General features: G+C 36.5%; 1 protein-coding gene across 1 annotated transcript; it reads right to left on the bottom strand.

The window, feature by feature from the left end:
* Positions 1-1,929: 1,929 nt before the first annotated feature.
* Positions 1,930-22,257, bottom strand: LOC306876109 (nuclear factor erythroid 2-related factor 2-like). Its single transcript, XM_079427037.1, has 5 exons — positions 22,093-22,257; positions 10,284-10,544; positions 8,060-8,155; positions 7,798-7,944; positions 1,930-5,004 (listed from the first exon to the last, which is right to left on the bottom strand). Exons 1-5 carry the CDS (start codon positions 22,132-22,134, stop codon positions 3,781-3,783), a joined length of 1,770 nt encoding a protein of 589 aa, XP_079283163.1. The 5' UTR covers positions 22,135-22,257; the 3' UTR covers positions 1,930-3,780.
* Positions 22,258-22,706: the final 449 nt, after the last annotated feature.

Here is a 22,706-nt window from a genome sequence, read left to right as displayed (position 1 = left end):
CCCATGAGTATGAGGGTTTGAGACAGACAGAAGAAGAAGAAGAAAGAGTCATAGGAGCAGGTAAGAATAACTCTTCTGCTTAATTTACAGATGGGAAAAGCAGCGCCTGATCTACAGTAAGTGGCTGAAAGTCTTTTATGACACGTTTTCAGCGATGGTTCTGGATGGGTAAGATTAATGTGTGCAAAATATATGTGGATTTGATAAAGATATCCTCCTGCAGAGATTCAGAAACTGCATTCAACTTGATTATTACACATTGTGTTTCACTAATTTATTGTGAATCACTGTATTACACATAATTTCACTAAAGCTGACTTTTCCAGGTCTTATTTCACCTTTGGAAAAAAAAGATAAATGCTTATAATTATATACATTATTTTAAATATATTTGTATAAACTATTTATATTTAATAATAATTTATTTATTTATTTGTGGTGCAACTGAATTTTGATGATAATTAGGCACAATTCCCCCAATTCTCATTAGCATATTTAAAAAAAGTCTAATTCTCATTATTGTAATGTGGGGAAAGAATTATATTTGAAATTAGTCAATTATTTAGACATCATATTGTGCTGCCTTTATGGTGATTGTAATTGCATTACAATTTTAAATATTAAAAAGTTTAAATTAAAAATATATTTTTTTTTTAATTGAAATTGTATGTTACAGTTTTGAGGCATGGCCACATTAGCAAAACTTAAATTATGGTCACAATTACCTTTTTTTTTGCCAAATTTTACCTGGCAAAATCCAGTAATTTCAATAGAAATTCACTCGATCTGGAATTTGGCATCAGGGCGAAAGATCTTCCCATGCAGATTTCGCAACGGGTTCAGGTTGGTCAAGTGGAATTGTGCCCAAACGGAATTCTGCTTGGTTTGAACGTGATTAATGTGTGAGCTGTGCTTCATACATCTCTAGACTAATGACAATAGACGAAAGACCTTTTTGCCTGTGAAATTTTGCTACTATGAATACACCTCTAGGCAAAATTTCACAAGCAATGAAAGTTCATTGTCAATACTGTTGCAGTGAATGAAACGGCACTTTCCAATCCAAGCAGCTTTATATTGGCCCACGCAGAGAATTTGCGTGTCAAAAGTATAACAAAATCAAATCCACTCGGGGAACACGTCAAACAAGTGAAATTCCCAATCATGCAGATTCCTGTTGACGTGACTGAATTTTGTCGTACAAAGGTAAATGTGTCAGAAGTACTGATAATCTGTTGAATCATCATTTAGAATAATGTGAATTACAAAACTAAGTAAAAAGTCTGGGCATATTATGGTAATACATATTTAGATCTAAGAACTAATTTAAAGAATTTAGTGCCAGATTTACTAACAGCTTGCGCCAGTGCAAACCGTCTTTTGGCATTAAAATAGTACTGTCAGGATTTAGGCCTTAGCGCTGAAAAGGCATATAGTTATTTTTGCGCTTGACCTTATTGAATATGTATTTATAAGATTTTCCCTTTCAGACGCAAAATTTATGGGAGGAGAGTATTCAAATTGGTATTTTCACCATTATTTAATGCCCCCAAAATGCATGTTTTAATCTATTTTTTGCCTGTGTCGTAAGTAGATCATCCGCACCTGATGAGCATCAGCTCTGCTTATTTGCGACTACACTAATTGCACTGCACTTGGTGTATTTAGTTGATCAATATGTAAATGAGATGGTGTGTCTGTGTTCTTTAATTTGCGCATTGTCAATAAATCACCATCAGAAATTTGCCCTGTTTAGTAAATCTGGCCCTAAATCTTGAGGAAATTTGGAAATGCTAAGATTGGCTGGCAGCACACATTAGATTTGTTGTTTTAGTGCGTTTCATTCACGAGTGTACATATTTGCTGAATCTTCACTCATACCTCAGATAATATTTTTTTGTCTGATATCAATCACTTGAAAGCAACTTTAATCAACTGTGAACATTTTATTTTGTCATTATTAAATGCACTGATTCTGGATGTTCATAACATGACAGGTTCTAACTTGTAGTATACATTTATTTTTTTGTGGGAGGATGTTCATTCAGGGTAAATCCATGTATATTTACACATATTTTATAGTCATAAAACATCTGTCAGAATGAATAATGAGCATTGCCAAATGTTGATTTTGTTTAATAAAAACATTTGAAACCCCACAAGAATGTTTCATTTACTGGGTTTGTGTTGTTTCTGTGTGAGTGCAAGGGCCTTTTCTTCTCACGCAATGCTTATCTTACTCCAAAACCTTTCATGGGGACTTTGTTCCCTTGACACTGAATCAAGGTCTCGAGCATTGGTAAATGTTTAAGATAATGTTGTCCTAAGTCACATGCTTTCACTCTGACGACTTAAAACTGAAGATGTTAATTAAACATTTAGTCTACAACTCTTAACATTTACTGTAACATTGCTCATTTATATTACTGGGCTCTAGGTTGAGTCTGTTGACAGCAGAGAATTCATGGCAGTTTAATGCTGACATAAGACTGAACAAAAGAAGCACTCAGTGAGCCATTTTCTCCTGCTTTTTATCATACATTAAGCTTCATATAGTGAAAAGATCCTACATTGTGACGTGTAAATGCAGGTCTGTGAACAGGTTGGCCCTGTTGGTGTAGAGTGACTTGCTGACAATGGAGAGCTACTGTAGTGTGCAAAGGAGAGGGTTTGGTGTGTTCGAAGGTGGTGTGTGTGGGTGAAAGTGGCTGGCAGTGCAAACAACTCTCTTTACTGGTGTACTTTGTCCAGCGGGGCTTTAATAAAGGCATGTCTAACACTGGGCCGCAGCCAAACAATTCAGCTCTGTTGCATAACACCAGGAGACTGGGGCTGGTCACTTGAGGAAGATTCAGTTGAAAATTGTTTGCAAAAGGCCTTTCACCCTCAAAGGCAAAACGTCATTATTTTTGCTCATTGTCTTCATTTTGAGCAGTATAATTACTGTTGTGAAACATAGGCCACTTCCACTGTAGTGATTGTTTCCCATAGTTGATTTTGATGCTACTTCCTTATTCTTGTCAATATCCTCTTCCTTTTTGCTGACCCACTCCATCAACAAACCAACTCCCATTCAAGACTGAATTAGACGTTGCTGGTTTAAATATTTATTTATTATATAAAGTCAAGAGATAAAATAGCAATAGAATAGTAAATTAAGATATAAAAACTGACATAAGAGCAGACTTAAAATGATCACAACCATTTTTAGCATACTAAAATGTGATGTACTTTTATATATATACACAGTACATTTGTTCCTATCTCAATAGCAAATAAAGTATAAATGTATTTACAAACCATATAGGTAAAAGAATCTCAGAGAAAATATAAAGGAGTACAAAATTATATTAGAATATTAGGAAAGTAGAATACACAAAACGTATATAATAGTTCTGCCATTTCAACAGTTGATGTATAAGCAAAAATACGCTCCTATTCAGTTGTTTCCTTTGCGTAAAACATACACCGTGTCCTAACCAGTCGCGATGGATTTAGCGATATTCTCAAGAATACATGCAACTAAACTGTGCCAAATAGGAACATATTTGATGATGCTTAATGTACAATAACTTGCAGCCAGATTTTGGACCAATGAGATTTCATTGTGGGCGGGGCTTCCCACCACTTTATTCTGTGGCTGGTCAGGACAAACACTGACGTGGGAAGAGCCTTTGTCGCTTTATTGTGTCATGCCTGGTTAGGACACAGTGTTAGCAAGAGAAAAGCAGTCCCAAAAAACAGAAGCATGTGAGGAAGGACAGAGTAGAAGGAACCAAGCTAGTTGTTCTTTACGAGAGTCTTTTTAAGGCGAGGAACGAGGAAAACGGTGCCGTCCGCAGTGTGCTGAAGGGAGTATTCGCTGGGCGAGAAGGGCTTGCCATGCTCGTCTCGAAGCATACTGAAGACCTCTTGGTACAAGGTACTCAACTGCTGCTTCATCTCTCTCAGACTGGAGCCACGCTTGCTCTTCTCCTTCATCAAACGCTCTTTCTCCTCTTTAAGCGAGTCCAGCTCGTACTCCAGGCCCACAATGTTCTCCATCTTCCTCTTGCGGCAGTTCTGTGCTGCAACCTTGTTCTTGCCTCGACGGCGGATGTCTCTGACGAGGGCGAGTTGGGACTCGCTGAGCTGATGTTTGGACATCATCTCGTTGAAGTCATCCACAGGCAGATTGATGATCTGGTTCACAGTAAATGGGATCTGCAAGGCTTTTGCTCTCTGTTCGTCACGGGAGAGCCGCGCCTCAGAGCGTTTCTTCTGCTTGTCTTTGGTAAAGGGAGGTTTAGACTGGCCGCTGGCCTCCACTGGCTCTATCTTTGGGTTCTTCTCTTTCATCTCCTGTTGGTCTGCCGGAGGTTTCTCCGAGAGAGATCCCTGCGCTCCGTCGTTAAAATAAACCAGCGGGAATATCTCGGTATAATCTGACTCCATGCCTTCTGGACTATCGTCCATCTCTTCAGAGTCGGAGTCGCTAAAACCGAAGGATCCATCTCCGTTCAAGGACTTCCCCGGAGAGCTCATGTGAGGACTGGAATCCAGCGACAAGCCGGAATCAGAATCTGGGAATTCGGTCATAGGCTCCGGTTTTCCTGAGCTGAAGCTTCCAGGTGAGAAACTGTGCAGATCCATGGGGTTCACAGGAGGATCGCTGGAGATCTCTGCCAACTGGTTGACCATATTTCCTCCATCAGATGCGAGAGGACCGCTGTTCACTTTAACCTCCATATCAGGATAAAACAGCTCATTGAATTCTTCAGGTCTAAACTCGGCTCCCACATCCGGGACGTTCAGACTCATCTGGCTGAGGTTGGGCGACGCCATAGTGTTGAAGGATCCATTGTATGTGTTGATGTATTCGGGAGGACACACCTCTGTCTGCACCGACGAGAGATGGTCCATCCCTGGCAGGTATTGGCTGTAGTTTGGGTCCTGTGCTTCTGCGGAGGGTTTCATAAATCCATCCATATCCAACGACTCCTGCATCTGCATGTTGAGGCACTGCTAAAAATACAAAAGAACAGCATGTGAACATTGTAATCCAAAGTGAAGATACACACTGTATGAAACAAACAACACGAGTCTACTATTAAAGGAGAAGTTCACTTCCAGAATACATATTGCCTGATAATTTACTCATGCCCATGTCATTCAAGATGTTCATGTCTGCCTTTCTTCAGTCACAAAGAAATTAAGTTTTTTGAGGAAAACATTCCAGGATTTTTCTCCATTTATTGGGCTTCGGTTGGGGATCAACGGGTTGAAGGTCCAAATTGCAGTTTCAGTGTAGCTTCAAAGGGCTCTAAATGATCCCAGCCAAGGATTAAGGGTCTTAACTAGCAAAACAATCGGTCATTTTCTAAAAAAAGTAAATATTTATATATTTTTTAACCACAAATGCTCGTCTTGCACTAGCTCTGTGATGCGCGTCTGCAAATTCATTCATTACGTAATCACTTTGTAAAGGTCACACGTGGTTAGTTCTTTATCTACTTCGGTTAAAAAGGTGGGGTAGGGCAAAAAAAAAATCCCATTTCATTTTCTCCTCCAACTTCAAAATCGTCCCACATCGTTGTTTTACCTTTTTTTGTAAAGAGAATTTGATTTAGTCTTTGTTCGTTCGATTTGTAAACACTGGGTCGGTACTTATGCCTATGTCACACATGACCTTTCCAACATAATTACGTAATGCGTGAAGTCGTGGTCGCAGAGCTAGTGCAAGAGCATTTGTGGTTAAAAAATTTATATAATTTTTTTTAAATATTTTTTTAAAATGTGCGATTTTCGCTAGATAAGACACATTCCTCAGCTGAGATTGTTTAGAGCCCTTTGAATTTGGATCCTCAACCCATTGGCCACCACTGAAGTCCACTATATGGAGGAAAATCCTGGAATGTTTTCCTCAAAAACCTCAAATTTCTTTTCGACTGAAGAAAGAAATACATGAACATCTTGGATGACATGAGGCTGATTAAATTATCAGGAAATTTTCATTCTGGAAGTGAACTTCTCCTTTAAGACTCTTTCACATGGCAGATTGGCAAAGTTACAGCTGTTTGAACTTCGAGTGTTTCCACGCTTGACCTGCTAAGTAACATAGCAGCTTGATGCTTCTCTCCACAGAGTTCAATGCACTGGGGAATGCTGACGTGAGTCATATGACAGGACCTTAACTTTAAACCTTTTTGTTTAGTTATGAACCAGCTTCTATGCGTACTGAGGTAAAAATGGTTAAATTCAAACAAAAACAAATGAAGTATACATCCCGAGTTGCTCGTCAACCACAGCATGATCTCAGAGCAGGAGAACAAGGTTGCGCAGCAACAAGGTTGTTTGTGACTTTCTAAACCACAGGTGGTATAAATCAGAGTACACACAGAAGCACCTCACAACCTTTCTCTCCAAAAACCATTTTAAAGCAGTTCACATCAAAATTAAATAATTCTGTTATCATTTACTAGCCATCATGTTATTCCAAATCCACAAGGGATGTTAATGAAAGAGATTTCTGTCGCTCCACTGAAAGTCCACACAACCCAAACTTTGATACTTCAAAAAGTCCATAAAATGTACTAAGAGTTTGAGCACAGTTGCAGTATTTGATGTGCTCTACATATGTGCAATGATGAATGTTTATATGTGAATAAATTAAATCTGTTCATCAGCAGGCATGTCTCCTCAGACTTAGATTAAGCCAATTCATATGGATTACTTTTACAATTTCTTTATGAACATTTTGAAGCATCAAAGTTATAGTGGAATGGATTTTCAATGGAGAGACAGAAATCTCTGTTTCATTAAAATTATCTTTATTTTTCAAAGATGAGTAAACAGTGACAATTTTAATTTTGGGGTGTATTATCCTAAAAAATGGTGCCATGTTGAAGTGATTATAAGGTGTTGAAAAGTGTTTGTAGCGCTAGCGGCATCTTATCTGGCCACTAGCCAAGCATTAAATGCAAGTATAAATGTGACCCTGGAGCACAATACCAGTCTTAAGTCGCTGGGGTATATTGTAGCAATAGCCAAAAATACATTGTATGGGTCAAAATTATAGATTTTTCTTTCATGCCAAAAATCATTAGGATATTAAGTAAAGATCATGTTCCATGAAGATATTTTGTAAATTTATTACCGTAAATATATAAAAACTTAATTTTTGATTAGTAATATGCATTGTTAAGAACTTTATTTGGACAACTATAAAGGCGATTTTCTCAATATTGTTTTTTTTTTTGCACCCTGAGATTCCAGATTTTCAAATAGTTGTATCTTGGCCAAATATTGTCCTATCCTAACAAACCATACATCAATGGAGAGCTTATTTATTCAGCTTTCATGTGATATATAAATCCTAATTTCAAAATAATTTACTTATACGACTGGTTTTGTGGTCCAGGGGCTCAAATTGGCTTGGGTGTGTAAATAAGCCTGTTCTTGTGCGTCTTCTAACAACAAGTGGAAGTTTTGCCATCAGAAGTTTGTCTAGGATGAATAAATGTTTTTTTTGTTTGTTTGTTTTTTTTCAGAAGAGAAAATATTAGAAACAATTTAGTTTTATATAATTTGTAATATTAAATGTTTTTAAATATGCGAGATAAAACATTTTATAGTTTACATATAAAATAAAATATGATATATATTTAATATATTTTTTACATCTAATAATATTTTGTTGCTAAATAACTGTTTAATGGCCAGCAATATATATTTATGGCATTTCCAGAAGTGGCAATAAGTTCATTTTACACTGCACTGATTATAGCGTGCTAATGATGTCTAGTTGAGGGTTCATACTTGCAACTCTGGGAGTGAAAGCAACTCCATCCAGGCCTGATCCAGAGAGCCTGGCAGCAAAGGATTCTGGGTAAAGGCTGGGATGTCTGGGGGCATCATAAGATCTGTGGAAGGAGGAACGGAGGCATCCAGGCAAGGCGGCGCCGACTGCACAGACAACAGAGAAGAGAGAGACAATTAGACTGAAGTGCAGTGACATGTATACAGTAGGTGTTATGTTGCCGTGAGGTGATTATATGGGTGACATATAGCCCATAATTACCTCAGCTGGCTCATCTAGTGGAAAAGTCTCCGCCAGGAGCTGCATGCACTCATCGAATGACATGGCATCACCGTCCTGTTCTGCGAAAACCCCATTCTGCACGTACACAGTCAAATGTCACGTACACAGTCAAAAGAAGGAAACATACATGTAAATGCAGATTCTATGACTGGACTGACGACAAAGTTTTCAAAGCAGCCTTTGACTTACAATTATGAACAAAGGATGTCTATGATTTCATGTACTGATTTGAACAGGATTGGGAACTGTGAAAGTGTTTGTGTAGGTGTGAGTGTGTTCTGCATTTTAATTTCCTGCAAACTGAATTACATGTGCTCTGAATGATATTATGAATTAAATTAAATTAATAGTTTTATTATTGCTATTTAACTAATTTTGCTTATTAACAAAATTAACTTGAGTCTCCAACCATGCTCAAACTTGCCAAAGTCTGCTGGCAAAATGATTTTAATGTGATCTCAAACATTTCTCATCATTCTCTTTCTTCTAGGATCCAGTGGTGTAAGCTAAGCCATCATTTTAGAGATGTAAACTCTTCCTCGGCTGGAATCTTTAATTGAATTCGGAACATAATATATGCTTTAAAAGCAATCATTTTGTGAGTTGCTATTCAAAAATGTACCAACTATCTAATAATCAAATCTACTTTATCTACGAAAAAACTATTTGACTTATGCATCTTCTAACAACTTTTACCACAATGGAAAATTTGCCATCAGAGGTTTTACCTAGGATGCCTTAGTTTAATTTTATTTTTACCATAGTTTCACCAGATGTAAACAAATTAAATGAAAATAAATTCAATTAATAGTTGTATAATGCTATTTTAACTAATTTTATTTAATAATGGAATTAAGTTATACAATTTTGGAAGAGATCTCAATAATGTCTCAAACTATGCTCAAGTCTGCCATCAAAAGTCATAGATTTGAATGTGACCTCAAATATTTTTCATCATATTCTTCTAGGATCAAATGGAAAATTTGTCATCTATAGTTTGCCGCCCACCCCTTTAGTTTCATTAAAGCTATTGAACTACTTTTTATTTATTAATGCAAATAATTTATAACATTTTAGATGAGATCTCAGCAATGTCTTAAACTATACACTCAGATTTGCCAAGAAACCAAAGTCTGCTATCAAAAGTCATTGATTTCATTGAGATCTTAAACATTTCTCATCATTCATCATCAAACTTCTACTCTGTCAACAATTGTGCCACATATTAATTTCTCTTAAGTGCTTTCTTAGAAACATATGAGACAAAATTGATGCTTGACTTCTGAAAGCGCACAAGTAATCAAATTTTCCTCCAGGCTGGGTTACCTGAAATTTTTTTTATTTAATTTGCTCAATCATTTTCCCAAAATTAAGCATGTTCACTTCATACAGGACTGAAATCAAATAGTACATCTGCAAAACAAATTCACATAACCTCCTCAGGGAAAACGAGGTCTTTAGTGTCCTATCAATTTAGTGTCGAGTTTATTTGCTTTCGTAGAACTGCATTTGTGATGAAGCCTGAGCTCCTGAGTTCCAGTAATTATGCCATAGTAGCGGTTCCCAAGCAACTGAGCAGCTGCACCCTGTAATATGAGGGGAGGGTGAGGCCTGTTGTGCACCTACTGTACGTGTGTGTGTGTGTGTGTGTGTGTGTGTGTACCTGGTATTTATCATGTTATGGGGACCAAATGTCCACACAAGGATAGTAATACCAGTAAGTTTTTAGGTCCCCATAATGTAATAAGCTTATAAATCATTCAGAATGAAGTTTTTTGAAAATCTAAAAATGCAGAAATGCAGTTTCCTGTAAGGAGTAGGTTTAGGTGTAGGGCGATAGAAAATACAATTTGTACAGTATAAAAACCATTACGCCTATGGAATGTTCCATAAAACATGGAAACCCAACATTCTGTAAGGGGTAAGTTTAGGGTTAGGGGATAAAAAATATTGTTTGGTCAGTATAAAAGTAATAGAAGTCTATGGAAAGTCCCCACAATTCACAGAAACAAACTCTCCATTCTCAGTGTGTGTGTGTGTGTGTGTGTGTGTGTGTGTGTGTGTGTGTGTGTGTGTGTGTGTGGGTGGGTGGGTGGGTGGGTTGGTGTGTCTCTGTGTGTGTGAGACAGATCTTAGATCCGCTCTCCTGTTGCCCTGGCATCTATATGCACACTCACACTCTTCCTGCGACCGCACGGTGTACCTGTGTGATTTGGGCACTGGTCGCGTTGTCCTGCGTCAGCGGGGCTCTCCGCGGCACAAACTCTCCGGTCTCCTCATCCAGCTGGAGTTGAGAGAGTAGCGCTTTCTCCTGCTCCAGCTGCCGCTGTTGCCGCTTCTCCTCTTCCTTCTCACGCAGCAGACGCAACTCCACCTCCTTCTGTCTGTAGCTGAAATCGAACACCTCCCTCCCCGCTCCCAGATCCACGTCCTGCCTCCATAGGATATCTATCAGATCCATATCCTGGAGAAACACAGCAGAGATGAAGATGAGAGGAGGAGCTGGCCACACCCTGCCTGTCGAGGAGGGATTACGAGCCTGTTCCCCCTCAGATAAGCACCCAGTGCATCGTCAGCAATGAATAATACATGCCGCTTCTCCTTTTTCACTCCATCTTTGGGAACCACCAGATCTCCCACATCATCCACCCACGCAAACGCACGCTGTTAGTGTTACTATAAATGCTAGTGGCAGATTTAAAGGTCAGTTCAACTCAAAAAGCACAGCGGCTGGAAAAAATGAATGCTGCAAACGTCGTATTTCTGCGAGTGAAGCATCCATAGGTTGTTTGTAGGAAGTTAACGTGTCCTGTGACATGATTGATATCTAAAACTATATTTAACAGAATGTGTTTAATTACTTTAGCAATATTATGCATGGTCATGTTATTTGATAGATTGCAACAGATTGCATTTAAACTTAATTAGTGAAGGCAAAAGGATTTTTCTAGCTTCTGCTGACGTGGAAGTTTGCTCTTAAAATTCATTTCTGTACATTTAAAGTCATGTAGTATGGATGCATTAATTTAATAATTGTATTTAATTCATAATATTTGTAAACATTTTAATTAAATGTAATAATTTATTATATATATTTTAAACGTTTTATTAATGTTATTATTTTTAATTAATTTTATGAATACAATTTTTTTTTCTTTTTAAAATGAAATTCAAGCAGCACTTATTTTCCTGTTTATCTTGCTTAAGTTTCTCATTCTCCTGAGAAAAAGACTTAAGTAATCTTAAATGTGCATTTGACAGTTTTAAAAGAGATTTGCTCATATTATTTGACAGACTACATGGATATTTACTTTTGGAAAAATGTATTTGTCTCTCTGCAGGACCATTTAAATAAAACTACTGATGCGAAAGGGATCTCTGTAGTTTTTGTTGAAGAGGAGGTTTGCTCTGAAAATTTATTTCTGTAAAATTAAATTTAAGTGCTCTGATTAATTTATTTAATTACATTTTTAAAGGTTTTATTAATATTATGAGTTTCTATTTATTGTATTAATTTTATTAATTCTATTTTTTTTTTTAGATATTTTTTTTCCATCCTAATCACCCAGCCAACCTCCTGAAAAGTTTAGTTTCAGATTAGATGCTATTATTTGACAGGCTACATGAGATAACTATTTGATCAAATGATTTTGTCACTCTGCAGGACCATTTACACTAATGAATGCAAATGTGTCGGTGACCAGTTAGAGCACCTAAAAAAATTTCGAAACTCTTGTTGATTAAAAAAGACAATCGTGGTTGTCGTGTTATACAGTATATGAAATCAAATACCAATTTTATTATGTTAAACTATTTATATAGCTCTCTTCTGGTTACCACACTTCTTTGTAACTGCACAGCACACAATGGAATTTTATGTTTTGTGGTAAAATACGGCATGTTTTCACCACTTTCTAGAGAAGTGTCCTGCAGAGATCTGGAGGAGTACACAGTGGCTCTGACCAATCAGCAGCCCAGAATGAAACGCCACCCGCCATGTTGCTTTAACTACAGAGATCAGGGTGTTTGTCAAATACAAAGGCGGAGAACAAGATATATTTTTTGCGTCCTTGTCACAGGCATGTTGACGTCACATGGTAGACCAACAGAAATAATAAGAAGCAGATTTATATGTGCACATCCAAGAAGATGCATTAGGCTGAACTTTTTCTTTGCTAATGCTTCTATTATGTGCATTGGTGGACAGTAACAAAGTTTTTTTTTTTTTTTTTGAAGATACATGGGTACATTTTTCAAGTTTCTGTGTCATTTTATTACAGTTTTATCACTATTTATTGTCACTTTTCTTTCATTCCAAAGCATAATATCATGTTTTTTTTTTAGAATCAGACTCAGAATGAGCTTTATTGGCCAGGAATGTTTACACATACAAGGAATTTGTTGTAGTGACAGAAGCTCCACAGTGCAACAGAAAGACAGCAACAGGACACAGATAATAAAAGAATAATATACAAATATCCAAATAGGCAATGTACAAAGCAGCAAAAACACAATATATAATATAGACAACTATGTATGTACAGGTCAAGTATGTGCAAATTAGAAATGAGAAAATAAAAATAAAATAAGGGAGTATGGTGAATGGATAATGTATTACAGTTGTGTGTTCCACATTTATTGTTGAGTGTTCATGAGATGGATTGCCTTAGGGAAGAAACTGTTCTTGTGTCTGGTCGTTCTGGTGCTCAGAGCTCTGTAGCGTCGACCAGACGGTAACAGTTCAAAGAGGGAGTGTGCTGGATGTGAGGGGTCCAGAGTGATTTTACCAGCCCTTTTGCTCATAAGTACAGCTCTTGGAGAGTGGGGAGGGTTGTACCAATGATTCGCTCAGCAGTCCAGACTACCCTCCGTAGTCTTCTGAGGTCAGATTTGGTAGCTGATCTGAACCAGACAGTTATTGAGGTGCAGAGGATGGATTCGATTATGGCGGAGTAGAACTGTTTCAGTAAGTCCTGTGGCAGGTTGAACTTCCTCAGCTGGCGAACAACCTCTGCTGGGCCTTCCTGACAATGGAGTCTATGTGAATATCCCACTTCAGGTCCTGAGAGATGGTGGTGCCCAGGAATCTGAATGACTCCACTGCAGTCACAGTGCTGTTCATGATGGTGAGTGGGGGGAGAGCAGGGGGGTTTCTCCTGAAGTCCACAATCATCTCCACAGTTTTGAGCGTGTTAAGCTCCAGGTTGTTAAGACTGCACCAGACAGCCACCTCCTTAACCTCCTGTCTGTAAGCAGACTTGTCACCATCCTGAATGAGATCAGTGTGGTGTCGTCTGCAAACTTCAGGAGCTTGACAGAGGGGTCTTTAGATGTGCAGTCATTGGTGTACAGGGAGAAGAGCAGTGGGGAGAGTACGCAGCCCTGAGGAGCTCCAGTGCTGATGGTGCGGGTGCTGGATGTGAATTTACCAAGCTTTACTAACTGTTGTCTGCCTGTCAGGAAGCTGTTGATCCACTGACAGACGGAGGTGGGGACGGAGAGCTGGGTTAGTTTATTCTGAAGGGTTTCCGTGATGATGGTGTTAAATGCGGAGCTGAAGTCCACAAACAGGATCCTCACATACGTCCCTGGTCTGCTTTCCATGCTTTCCTGCTTTCCATGCTTTCCTGTAGCTCAAATAGTAGAGCATGGCGCTAGCAACGCCAAGGTCATGGGTTCGATTACCAGGGAAAGCAAGAGGTGATAAAATGTAAAAACTGTAACTTGAATGCAATGTAAGTCGCTTTGGATAAAAGCGTCTGCTAAATGCATAAATGTAAATGTAATGTAATGTAAATGTCTGTCCAGATGCTTCAGGATGAAGTGCAGTCCCATGTTGACTGCATCATCCACAGACCTGTTTGCTCTGTAGGCAAACTGCAGGGGGTCCAGTAAGGGACCAGTGATGTCCTTCAGATAAGCCAAAACCAGTCTTTCAAATGATTTCATGGCCACAGATGTTAGAGCCACAGGTCTGTAGTCATTAAGTCCAGTAATTTTGGGTTTCTTTGGGATGGGGATGATGGTGGAGCGTTTGAAGCATGAGGGGACTTCACACAGCTCCAGTGATCTGTTGAAGATCTGTGTGAAGATGGGGGCCAGCTGGTCAGGACAGATTTTCAGACAGGCTGGTGTCAAACCATCTGGGCCATGTGCTTTCCTTCTTTTGTTCTTCCTGAAGACCTGGCACACGTCATTTTCACTGATCTGAATTGTAGGTGTGGGGGAGAGGAGGGTTGCTGGAGGGGTGTGGAGAGGTGTTCAGGGCGGGTGTGGGGTGATTTTTCAAAACGACAATAAAACTTGTTCAAGTTGTCTGCCAGTTGTTGATTCTTCAGAGTGCTGGGGGATGGTGACTTGTAACTGGTGATATCCTTCATTCCTTTCCACACTGAAGCAGGATCACTGGAAGATAATTTTTTCCTTAGCTTGTCAGAATAATTCCTCTTTGCCACTCTGATCTCCTTTTCCAGTTTGTATTTGGCCTGTTTGTACAAGACTTTATCCCCCTTTCTGTGAGCATCTTCTTTGGCCTGACGGAGCTGTCTGAGTTTTGCAGTGAACCATGGTTTGTCATTGTTGTAGATTAGATGAGTCCTGTTAGGAATGCACATATCCTCACGGAAACTGATATAAGATGTTACAGTCTCTGTGAGATCGTCCAGATCGGTGGCAGCGGCTTCAAAAACAGTCCAATCAGTGAGAGAGAAACAGGCTTGTAAATCCCGCTCTGTTTCATTAGTCCATCTTTTAACAGATCTTAATACAGGTTTTGCAGACTTAAGTTTCTGCCTGTAGGTCGGAATAAGATGAACCAAACAGTGATCAGAGAGTCCTAAAGCTGCTCATAGAACGGCTTGCAGTTAATGAAGAGCGTTTCTAGATCTGAACAGCTCATCTTCTTTACATCTGTACACCACCTCTCATTGATGTAAAAGCACGTCCCGCCACCTCGCGATTTCCCCGTTGATTCTGCGTCCCGATCTGATCTGATCAGCTGGAAATTAGGCAGATGTAGTACGCTGTCCGGTATGTCGCCATTTAGCCAGGTTTCCGTGAAACACAGGGCAGCAGAGTTAGAAAAATCTTTGTCCGGGAGAGCAGGAGGAGTTTATCCGTTTTGTTGGGTAGAGAGTGGAGATTCGCCAGATGGATGCTAGGCAACGCCGTTTGAAATCCACGCTGACGAAGCTTCTCAAACGCGCCGGCTTTCTTCCCCCGCCTGCGCCTCCTGTAGCGTTTGACCAGAGCTACGGCTCCGCCAACTACAATGTCCAGCAAAACGTCCGAAAAATCAAAATCTGGTAAAAGATTTTGTGGTGTGTTCTGCCGAATGTTCAGCAGGTCATCCCTGGTAAAACTGATGGTATTTGAAAAACAAAAAAACAGGAAAAAAAACAAAATACAGTACAAACACTGGAGAGCAATGCACATCAGCGGCGCCATCTTGGTTTACTCCACAACATTTCAAAATATATTGTTCCTCATTATTTGGAACTGAAGTTAAACTTAAAAGGATAGCTTAGTATATCTAAGTTTAATGTTTTCATAGTTGTATGACAATACTTTTTTTCTTATTTGCAGATGAAAACACTTAATGTCATGCACTAATCTTCCTCCATGACTAGCTAGAGTAATAAACAAGCTTCATCGAGAAGAAGTTTTACTTTTAATACTTCAGGACATTACATATCAAGTGCAGGTACTTTCATTCAAGTAAAATGGACAAGGAGCACATATATTTCTATACTATTATTAAGAAATTTCATTTTAATTGGTCAAAAAGGGTCATTTTTTCAGCTAATGACTAAGAGTGCTAAACTCATTCAGGGATGAATCCAAGTGTTTTGAAACAGCCAGATAAACTAATGTGCCCAAAACACCTGGAAAACATCTGGAAACAAAGCACAGTTCTGACCCCGGTTTCATAAACAGCGTCAGAATCAGTTACTCAGATATTTGTGATAGATGATATATTTGGCCAGACAGATTAATAGCCTGACATTTGGCCATTTGCAGATTACTGCTGTCATCCGTAACAGCTCCGAAATCTTATAAATAAAGGTAATTGTGACTTTTTATCTCACAATTATGATATAAGCTCGCAATTCTGACAACATATCGGTCTTTTTTTCTACTCAGAATTGGACATTATAACTCGCACTTGTGAGTTTATATCTCACAATTCTGTGAAAAAAGTCAGATCTGTGAGATAAAAAGTCACAATTACTTTTTTAAATTTTTTATTCAGTGGTGGAAACGAGCTTCTATAACCTTCAGTATACAAATAAGAATATTTTTTTTTAATGCTGGTTTTAACATTGACCATTTTGTCCAGCCATTGAAAGCCCATGCATCCAAATCTAGCACACAATAAAAAGTACAAAGGTCATCGTAAAATATGAATCAAGCTGTTTAAGTATTCTAAATATACATGATTGCTTGATGTATATTTAAGTTAATAAAATGTTAAATTAAGATGTTTATTCACATAATCACTGATAAATGCACATATATAGAGAACATCAAATATGGTAAATGGAAGCTCAACCATGCTTGCTTAAGTGTGAGAACAAACCTGGAAAAAGTTTGTGTGACACAAAGAACAAACCTCATTGGTTCCTGCATATCAAACAAATGCATTTGAGTTTCCGTTGACCATTTTTGATGTGCATTTCTATGTGTTTTTATGAATAAATAAAATGTGAATAAAAGCCTAAATTAAAGCTGTGTATAAAGAGTAAACTGTTTGATTTATATGAACTATTTTTCCAGTGTACAAATGTGAACTTTTTGAAGAGTCAGTTTTGGACACATGGACATTCAATGGAGGCACATAATATCATTCTCGGCCAATCAAGCGCTATAACCTGCAAAATCGTACACTACTCCCAGTTCAAATGTTACACACCAGCAGATGAGGCATTTATAAATGCTGGTAATTAAAATTCTTCCCAGGCTGAGTGACAAATATATATTTATGAAACCTTGGCCTCTGTCTTTTCTTGATTGATAGTTGCAGGAACTAAGTAAGGAGATATGCCTTACTTAGTCTTTAACCTCCTCTAGTATTTATTTACACAAACCGTCTGCAGCACTGCATTTATCTGTTTATGAGGTCAGAAAAACCATGTCGGGCATGTGACTCAAGATCTGTAGAAAATCAGCTTCCTATAGTTTCAGATCACAAGGCCCAGGGGACAAAACAGAGAAGAAGTGTGTACTGACAACAGAGGAACTGCACACTTTAAAAGGAAGTTATTCTATTTTGCAATTCTTAATCAGCCGTCAACATTGACATCAGAGTTAGGTAGATGCTACACTTTAACTAAATATTTTTGACAAAAGGACTGTTTCTCATTATTATTATCATTCTTAGTAGTAGTAGTATCATCATCATTATTAATTATTATTAATCAGTTGTTTTTTCTTTAGTATTTATTATTATTAATTATTTGTTTTCTTCTTTAGTTATTATTATTATTATTATTGCCAGCACATAAATTCTTAGTAAATTTAATTTATTTAAACATTTATTTAAATTACAAATTTATTTAAAAATGTTTTAAAAACAGTAAAAAGTTCTTTAGTATTTTATTATTATTATTATATAATTTTGTCAGCACATAAATTCTTATTATTCTTACATTTGTTTTTATTTAAACATTTTTTATTTAAACATATATTTTATTTATTTAATTAAAATATTTTATAACAATATAATGATACAAATGTTTATTTTTCACTAAAGGACTGTTTCTGAATGATAATTATTATTATTACTATTATTAGTCAAATGTTTTCTTCTTCAGTATTTATTATTATTATTATTATTATTATATAATTTAGCCAGCACATAAATTCTTATGATTTTTACAATTAGTTTTATTTAAACACATATAAATTACAAATGTATTTTAAAAATGTTTCATAACAATATGATACAAATGTTTATTTTTGACTAAAGGACTGTTTCTGAATTTTTCATTTATTTAACTTTTTATTATTATTATTATTATTATATTATTATAATAATAATACTAATAATAATATATTATTATTATTATTATATTATTATTATTATCATCATCATTAATGAAAATCATTATAATTATTATTAGTCAATTGTTTTCATCTTTAGTATTATTTTTATTTGTTATTATTGTTATTGTTGATATTATTATTATTAATAATAATAACACCATTAATAATAATACATTTACATTGTCATTTAGCAGAGGCTTTTATCCAAAGCAACTTACAAATGAGAAGCAATCAAAATCAACAAAAGAGCAGTGATATGCAAGTGTTCTAGCAAGTCTCAGTTAGCTTAACGCAGAACACATAGCAAGGTTTTATTATAATTTTACCAGTGCATACATTCTTAGTCAATTTAATTTTTATAAACATATAAATTATAGATGTATTTAAAAGATGTTTTATAACAATATAATGATATAACTGATTTCACAAACAAGGTCTAGAGAATAATCGAGTGCATGAGATCCTGGCGTCACAGAGGCCTCCAGACAGCAACATGGAGCGACATGCCCGTCTCGCTCGGAGTCACACACATCCTCTCCAGCTCCAGATAACAGACTGGGCGGAGCCACAGAGATGATGAAACATCTAAACAACTGCTAAATGGGGCCCTCTCACGAGAAGACGGACCGGACCCTCTAGCATGAGCAGAAGCACTCTCTTCCTCCTCAGAGCAGAATGAACGATGAATGTGTGTTTCTGACTGTTTAGATCAGATGTTTTGTTTGAGTGGAAATGTTTCTTTAAAGAGCCTCTTACTGTCAAAATCTATTCTGTTGTTTATGAGTGTATTACAAAAGCATATGTTGTCAATTCAATGATACATAGCTAAAAACAAAACAGGTCTATTATATTATATTATTATTTTCTGTTTTATTATAATTCTTTCTTCTGTGAAACATTAAACAAGGTGTTTGGCAGTTAGTTTGAGCTTTTGTTAACCATGCAAAGGGATAAAATAAAATAAAATTGGAAGTTGTACACTATACAGGTATTTTAAGTCTTTTGAAGCCATATTATCCTCTTTTCTTGTAAAATTATATTTGTGTTATTATTGTAAATAAATGATCATGTATTTATACATATTATAAATAAAACTAAAACCTAAAAAAAAAAAAAAAAAAAAAAAGATATGTCATTACTTGAAATAAAACATTTCTCATTTTTAAATATTAAATTACAAACTCCCACTATATAGACATTTGAAAATGCATATAAAAATGACAAAAAAAAACACAACAAAATGACTAAATTTAACTAAAATTAAAATATAAAAATTTAATCTATTTCAAAATATTAACAAAAACTATCATAGAATATGAATGATACTAAATTATCACTGTGCACAAGTTTTAGTGTTTCACAGGAAAAAAATCTGAATGACATAAGGGTGAGTAAATGAGGGGGGGGGAAATAATCACCATTTGTTAGTGAACTATTCCTTTAAAGCGAACGGAAGAATATCTGGTAAACATGATATTTTTGTGAGTGTTTTTGATCTGATGTAAGCAGGCATGTGCTCTGCCTGCTGATGATGTAAGTTTGCATATCGCTCATCATGTATTAAACATCTGCGTAGTGAAAATATCAGTGAATGTGAGGCTAATCAGAGCAGGAAGAGTAATGCACATATGTTTATGTGTCCATTAGCCAATAGATGGGAATGTATTTAGAAGTGAAAAGTATATCCAGGACACACTTAACTACATAATTAATGCTCAAAGTGTTGCTATCATTATCCAGGTTACAGGAAACGAGAAACAAGAGATGTATATTAAAACTGCAAAGTTTCCTGATAAAGAAGAGATTATTTTTCACGCCTGTCTCACTTCCTGTTCCTCTAGACTGCGGGAATGTGGAATATACCATTGGAGGAACAAGAGAACTCCTTGTTCTCTAATTTTTTTTTTTTGCTGCACGGTTGAGGCAGGTGATACTGCACGTAATCAGCATCAAAACCTTCGTATTATTACACTCTCAGTGTTTCCAAACAGGTGAACTGACTGAAACGTCTAAAAATGGACACTAACAACAACTAAACTAATAATAAACTAGTTCTTTTGTCAGATGAGAGGCTATACTTTATATTAAAACAGGGTCGTCATGCTGCCCTGGGGCGAGAGGGGCTCAATTTAAATGGCCCTGATTTAAATGTCAAATGACTGAGGCCTATACTGTTTATATAGAAAGATTGAGTGTGTGTAACTTTATTAATTATGAAACAAAGAAGAAGAAAATATTATTACAAGCATCTAAGCATTTGTTACTCATAAAAAGATTTAAATCTAGTTCCCTTCAACATATTTAAATGGGTACTTTGGGCATCAGCGCACACATTTAAGTTTTAGGAGCACTTAATTTGTATTAACACTGACGAACTTAATTACGTTATATACTGCTAAACAGATCATTAAGTAGCATTAAGCGTGTGGTACAATGATTAATTTGGTGTCACGTTACTTTAAAGCTTTACTTGCGTCTTTTATAACATAACATAACATTAATCTAGCATGGAAGCTGTGAGTCTTAAATGCATCAAATATCTGTATCCCCCAATAAAATGGGGATTTTGGCCTGTCATATCTGTATTTACAACTGTATTTTACTATTAACAAGTGATCATACAATGTCATAATTCTGACATGATCTATAAATAGTAGGCTATATATAAAATATAGTGAAATTAATATTTATTTTAATGCAATTTATAGGTCATATGTTAATAAACAACAAGGCCTTAGTAAGTGACAGCTTAATTTAGGCTGTTGTTACCCATTCTGATGCGTGTATGTGTCTTTATTATTATTATTATTATTTATTTTACGTTTTGTTTTGTATTTTCAATGCAGGCTTGCAAAAACTCCAAGAGATTAAAAAAACAAGAGGAAATAAAATAGCTTAAAAACTTTAGTTTGACCTAACCATCAATATTTTCTGAAGGTCAAGTGCTTCCATCACTGACTTTTTTTTATTTTGTAAGAATTTTAGGTTTTGTCCCCTATTCAGTTCCCCATTCAAATAATGAAAAATGCCATAAAACCTTGATTCATATACTTTCATGCATTCACTTCTAAATGTGAATGCACCACTGATCTCTTCTGTTATATTTCTCGATGACTTAATGCTGAAAGTTTTTAATGTATTTTACCTAAACCCCAGGTCCTTATTTCAGTTAGATACACAGAATTACTTTAGTTGTGATAGAGACTAATCACATAAAGCCGAGGATCGCTTCTTTACGTCAGAATACGAGCCTAAAGTAAACAGCACATTCCAGATTGGAGCCGCCTGCTATTGTGCAAGGCGCCGGTGAGTGCGCATGCGCAGACGCGTCTGCTGCGGGAAACACGCGAAAACATCAAAGCTCAGCGACACACGCATCTCATGACAGAAGTTTAACCGTGAGCCTGCTTCGCGTCGCGGTACTAGCCATTACGCACTGTGATCATTTATATTGACATTTATTTTGATATGTCGTCCTTCCTTTCGTTCTTAGGACGGCCCAAGTTCAATGACTACGCAGAATTTTGAGTCAAAAGGAGAGTCGCGAGAAAATGGGATAACGTGAGGAAACGCCTCCTTTAACACGGACTATATATTAATTATACATATTAAAATATATAATGTCTGGGCGATTTCGCCACTACAACGACGTCATAAATTATAATAAAATATTCTCGATAATTATCATCTTGAAACTTTAAAATCAGGAATAATACGCAAGGCTATTAAAAAGTCACTTGGAAGTGAGTGGTGTGTATAAGGCAGTGATCTGGTCACGCACATATATATATCATAAGCAATAAATACATCTGATTGAATAGGCTACATATGTCCCACATTACCGGTTCAAAGGGCAAAATGATGTAACATCATAGTACAATTAAGAAAACTGTGATTTTTTTATTTATTTTAGTATCATTTTAATATTATTACAACATATTATTTACACATTATTAAATATTATTTACCTGTTGGCTTGGATGCATTTTAGGCAATTCAATGTCCATCATGCTGAGAGATAATCTCTCCTTTTCCGTCGTAACTCCTAATGTGATTTCTTTGTTTGTAATCCTTAACAGCGAAATAAAACAAGGCTTAAAATAAATACGTCCGATTCTCGTTGCTACACGATGTACTTCAGAAGGAAGTGCTGTCTGTGGAGTTAAGAAAATTTACGGAAAGCCCCAGTCATTTGGTAGCCCCGCCCACGCTCGTGCTGACCAATAGAAGCGCTTGCTTAGCTGTTGCGTTATACGCCCCTTTTACCTTCCCACTCAAACCCTCCTGAATATGAACCGAGCTGAAACTTTTTCCTTTATTTTAACAATACATTTATATAGATCTATACTTTATTTATTTCTATCTGAAATAATAATAATAAAAAAAAACAAAAAGCAAGGAAGCGGTTTGGTGAATAGCATATACTTTATTACTTTAACATAAATATTCTAACTAAATATTCAGAGTTTTGAAGGGTTCAAAAATATTTTTGCTATTTTTTTAAATAATAAACGACTTCTGTTTATTATTCTTAGCAAGAACATCACATGAGGTGCTGATCTAGATAAGTGGTTTTCAAACT

The sequence above is a fragment of the Barbus barbus genome, assembly GCF_936440315.1.
Source record: "Barbus barbus genome assembly, chromosome: 10".
Taxonomy (NCBI): Eukaryota; Metazoa; Chordata; class Actinopteri; order Cypriniformes; family Cyprinidae; genus Barbus; species Barbus barbus.
The sequence above is the reverse complement of the archived record's forward strand: the minus strand, read 5'-3'. Positions and strand labels throughout refer to the sequence as shown.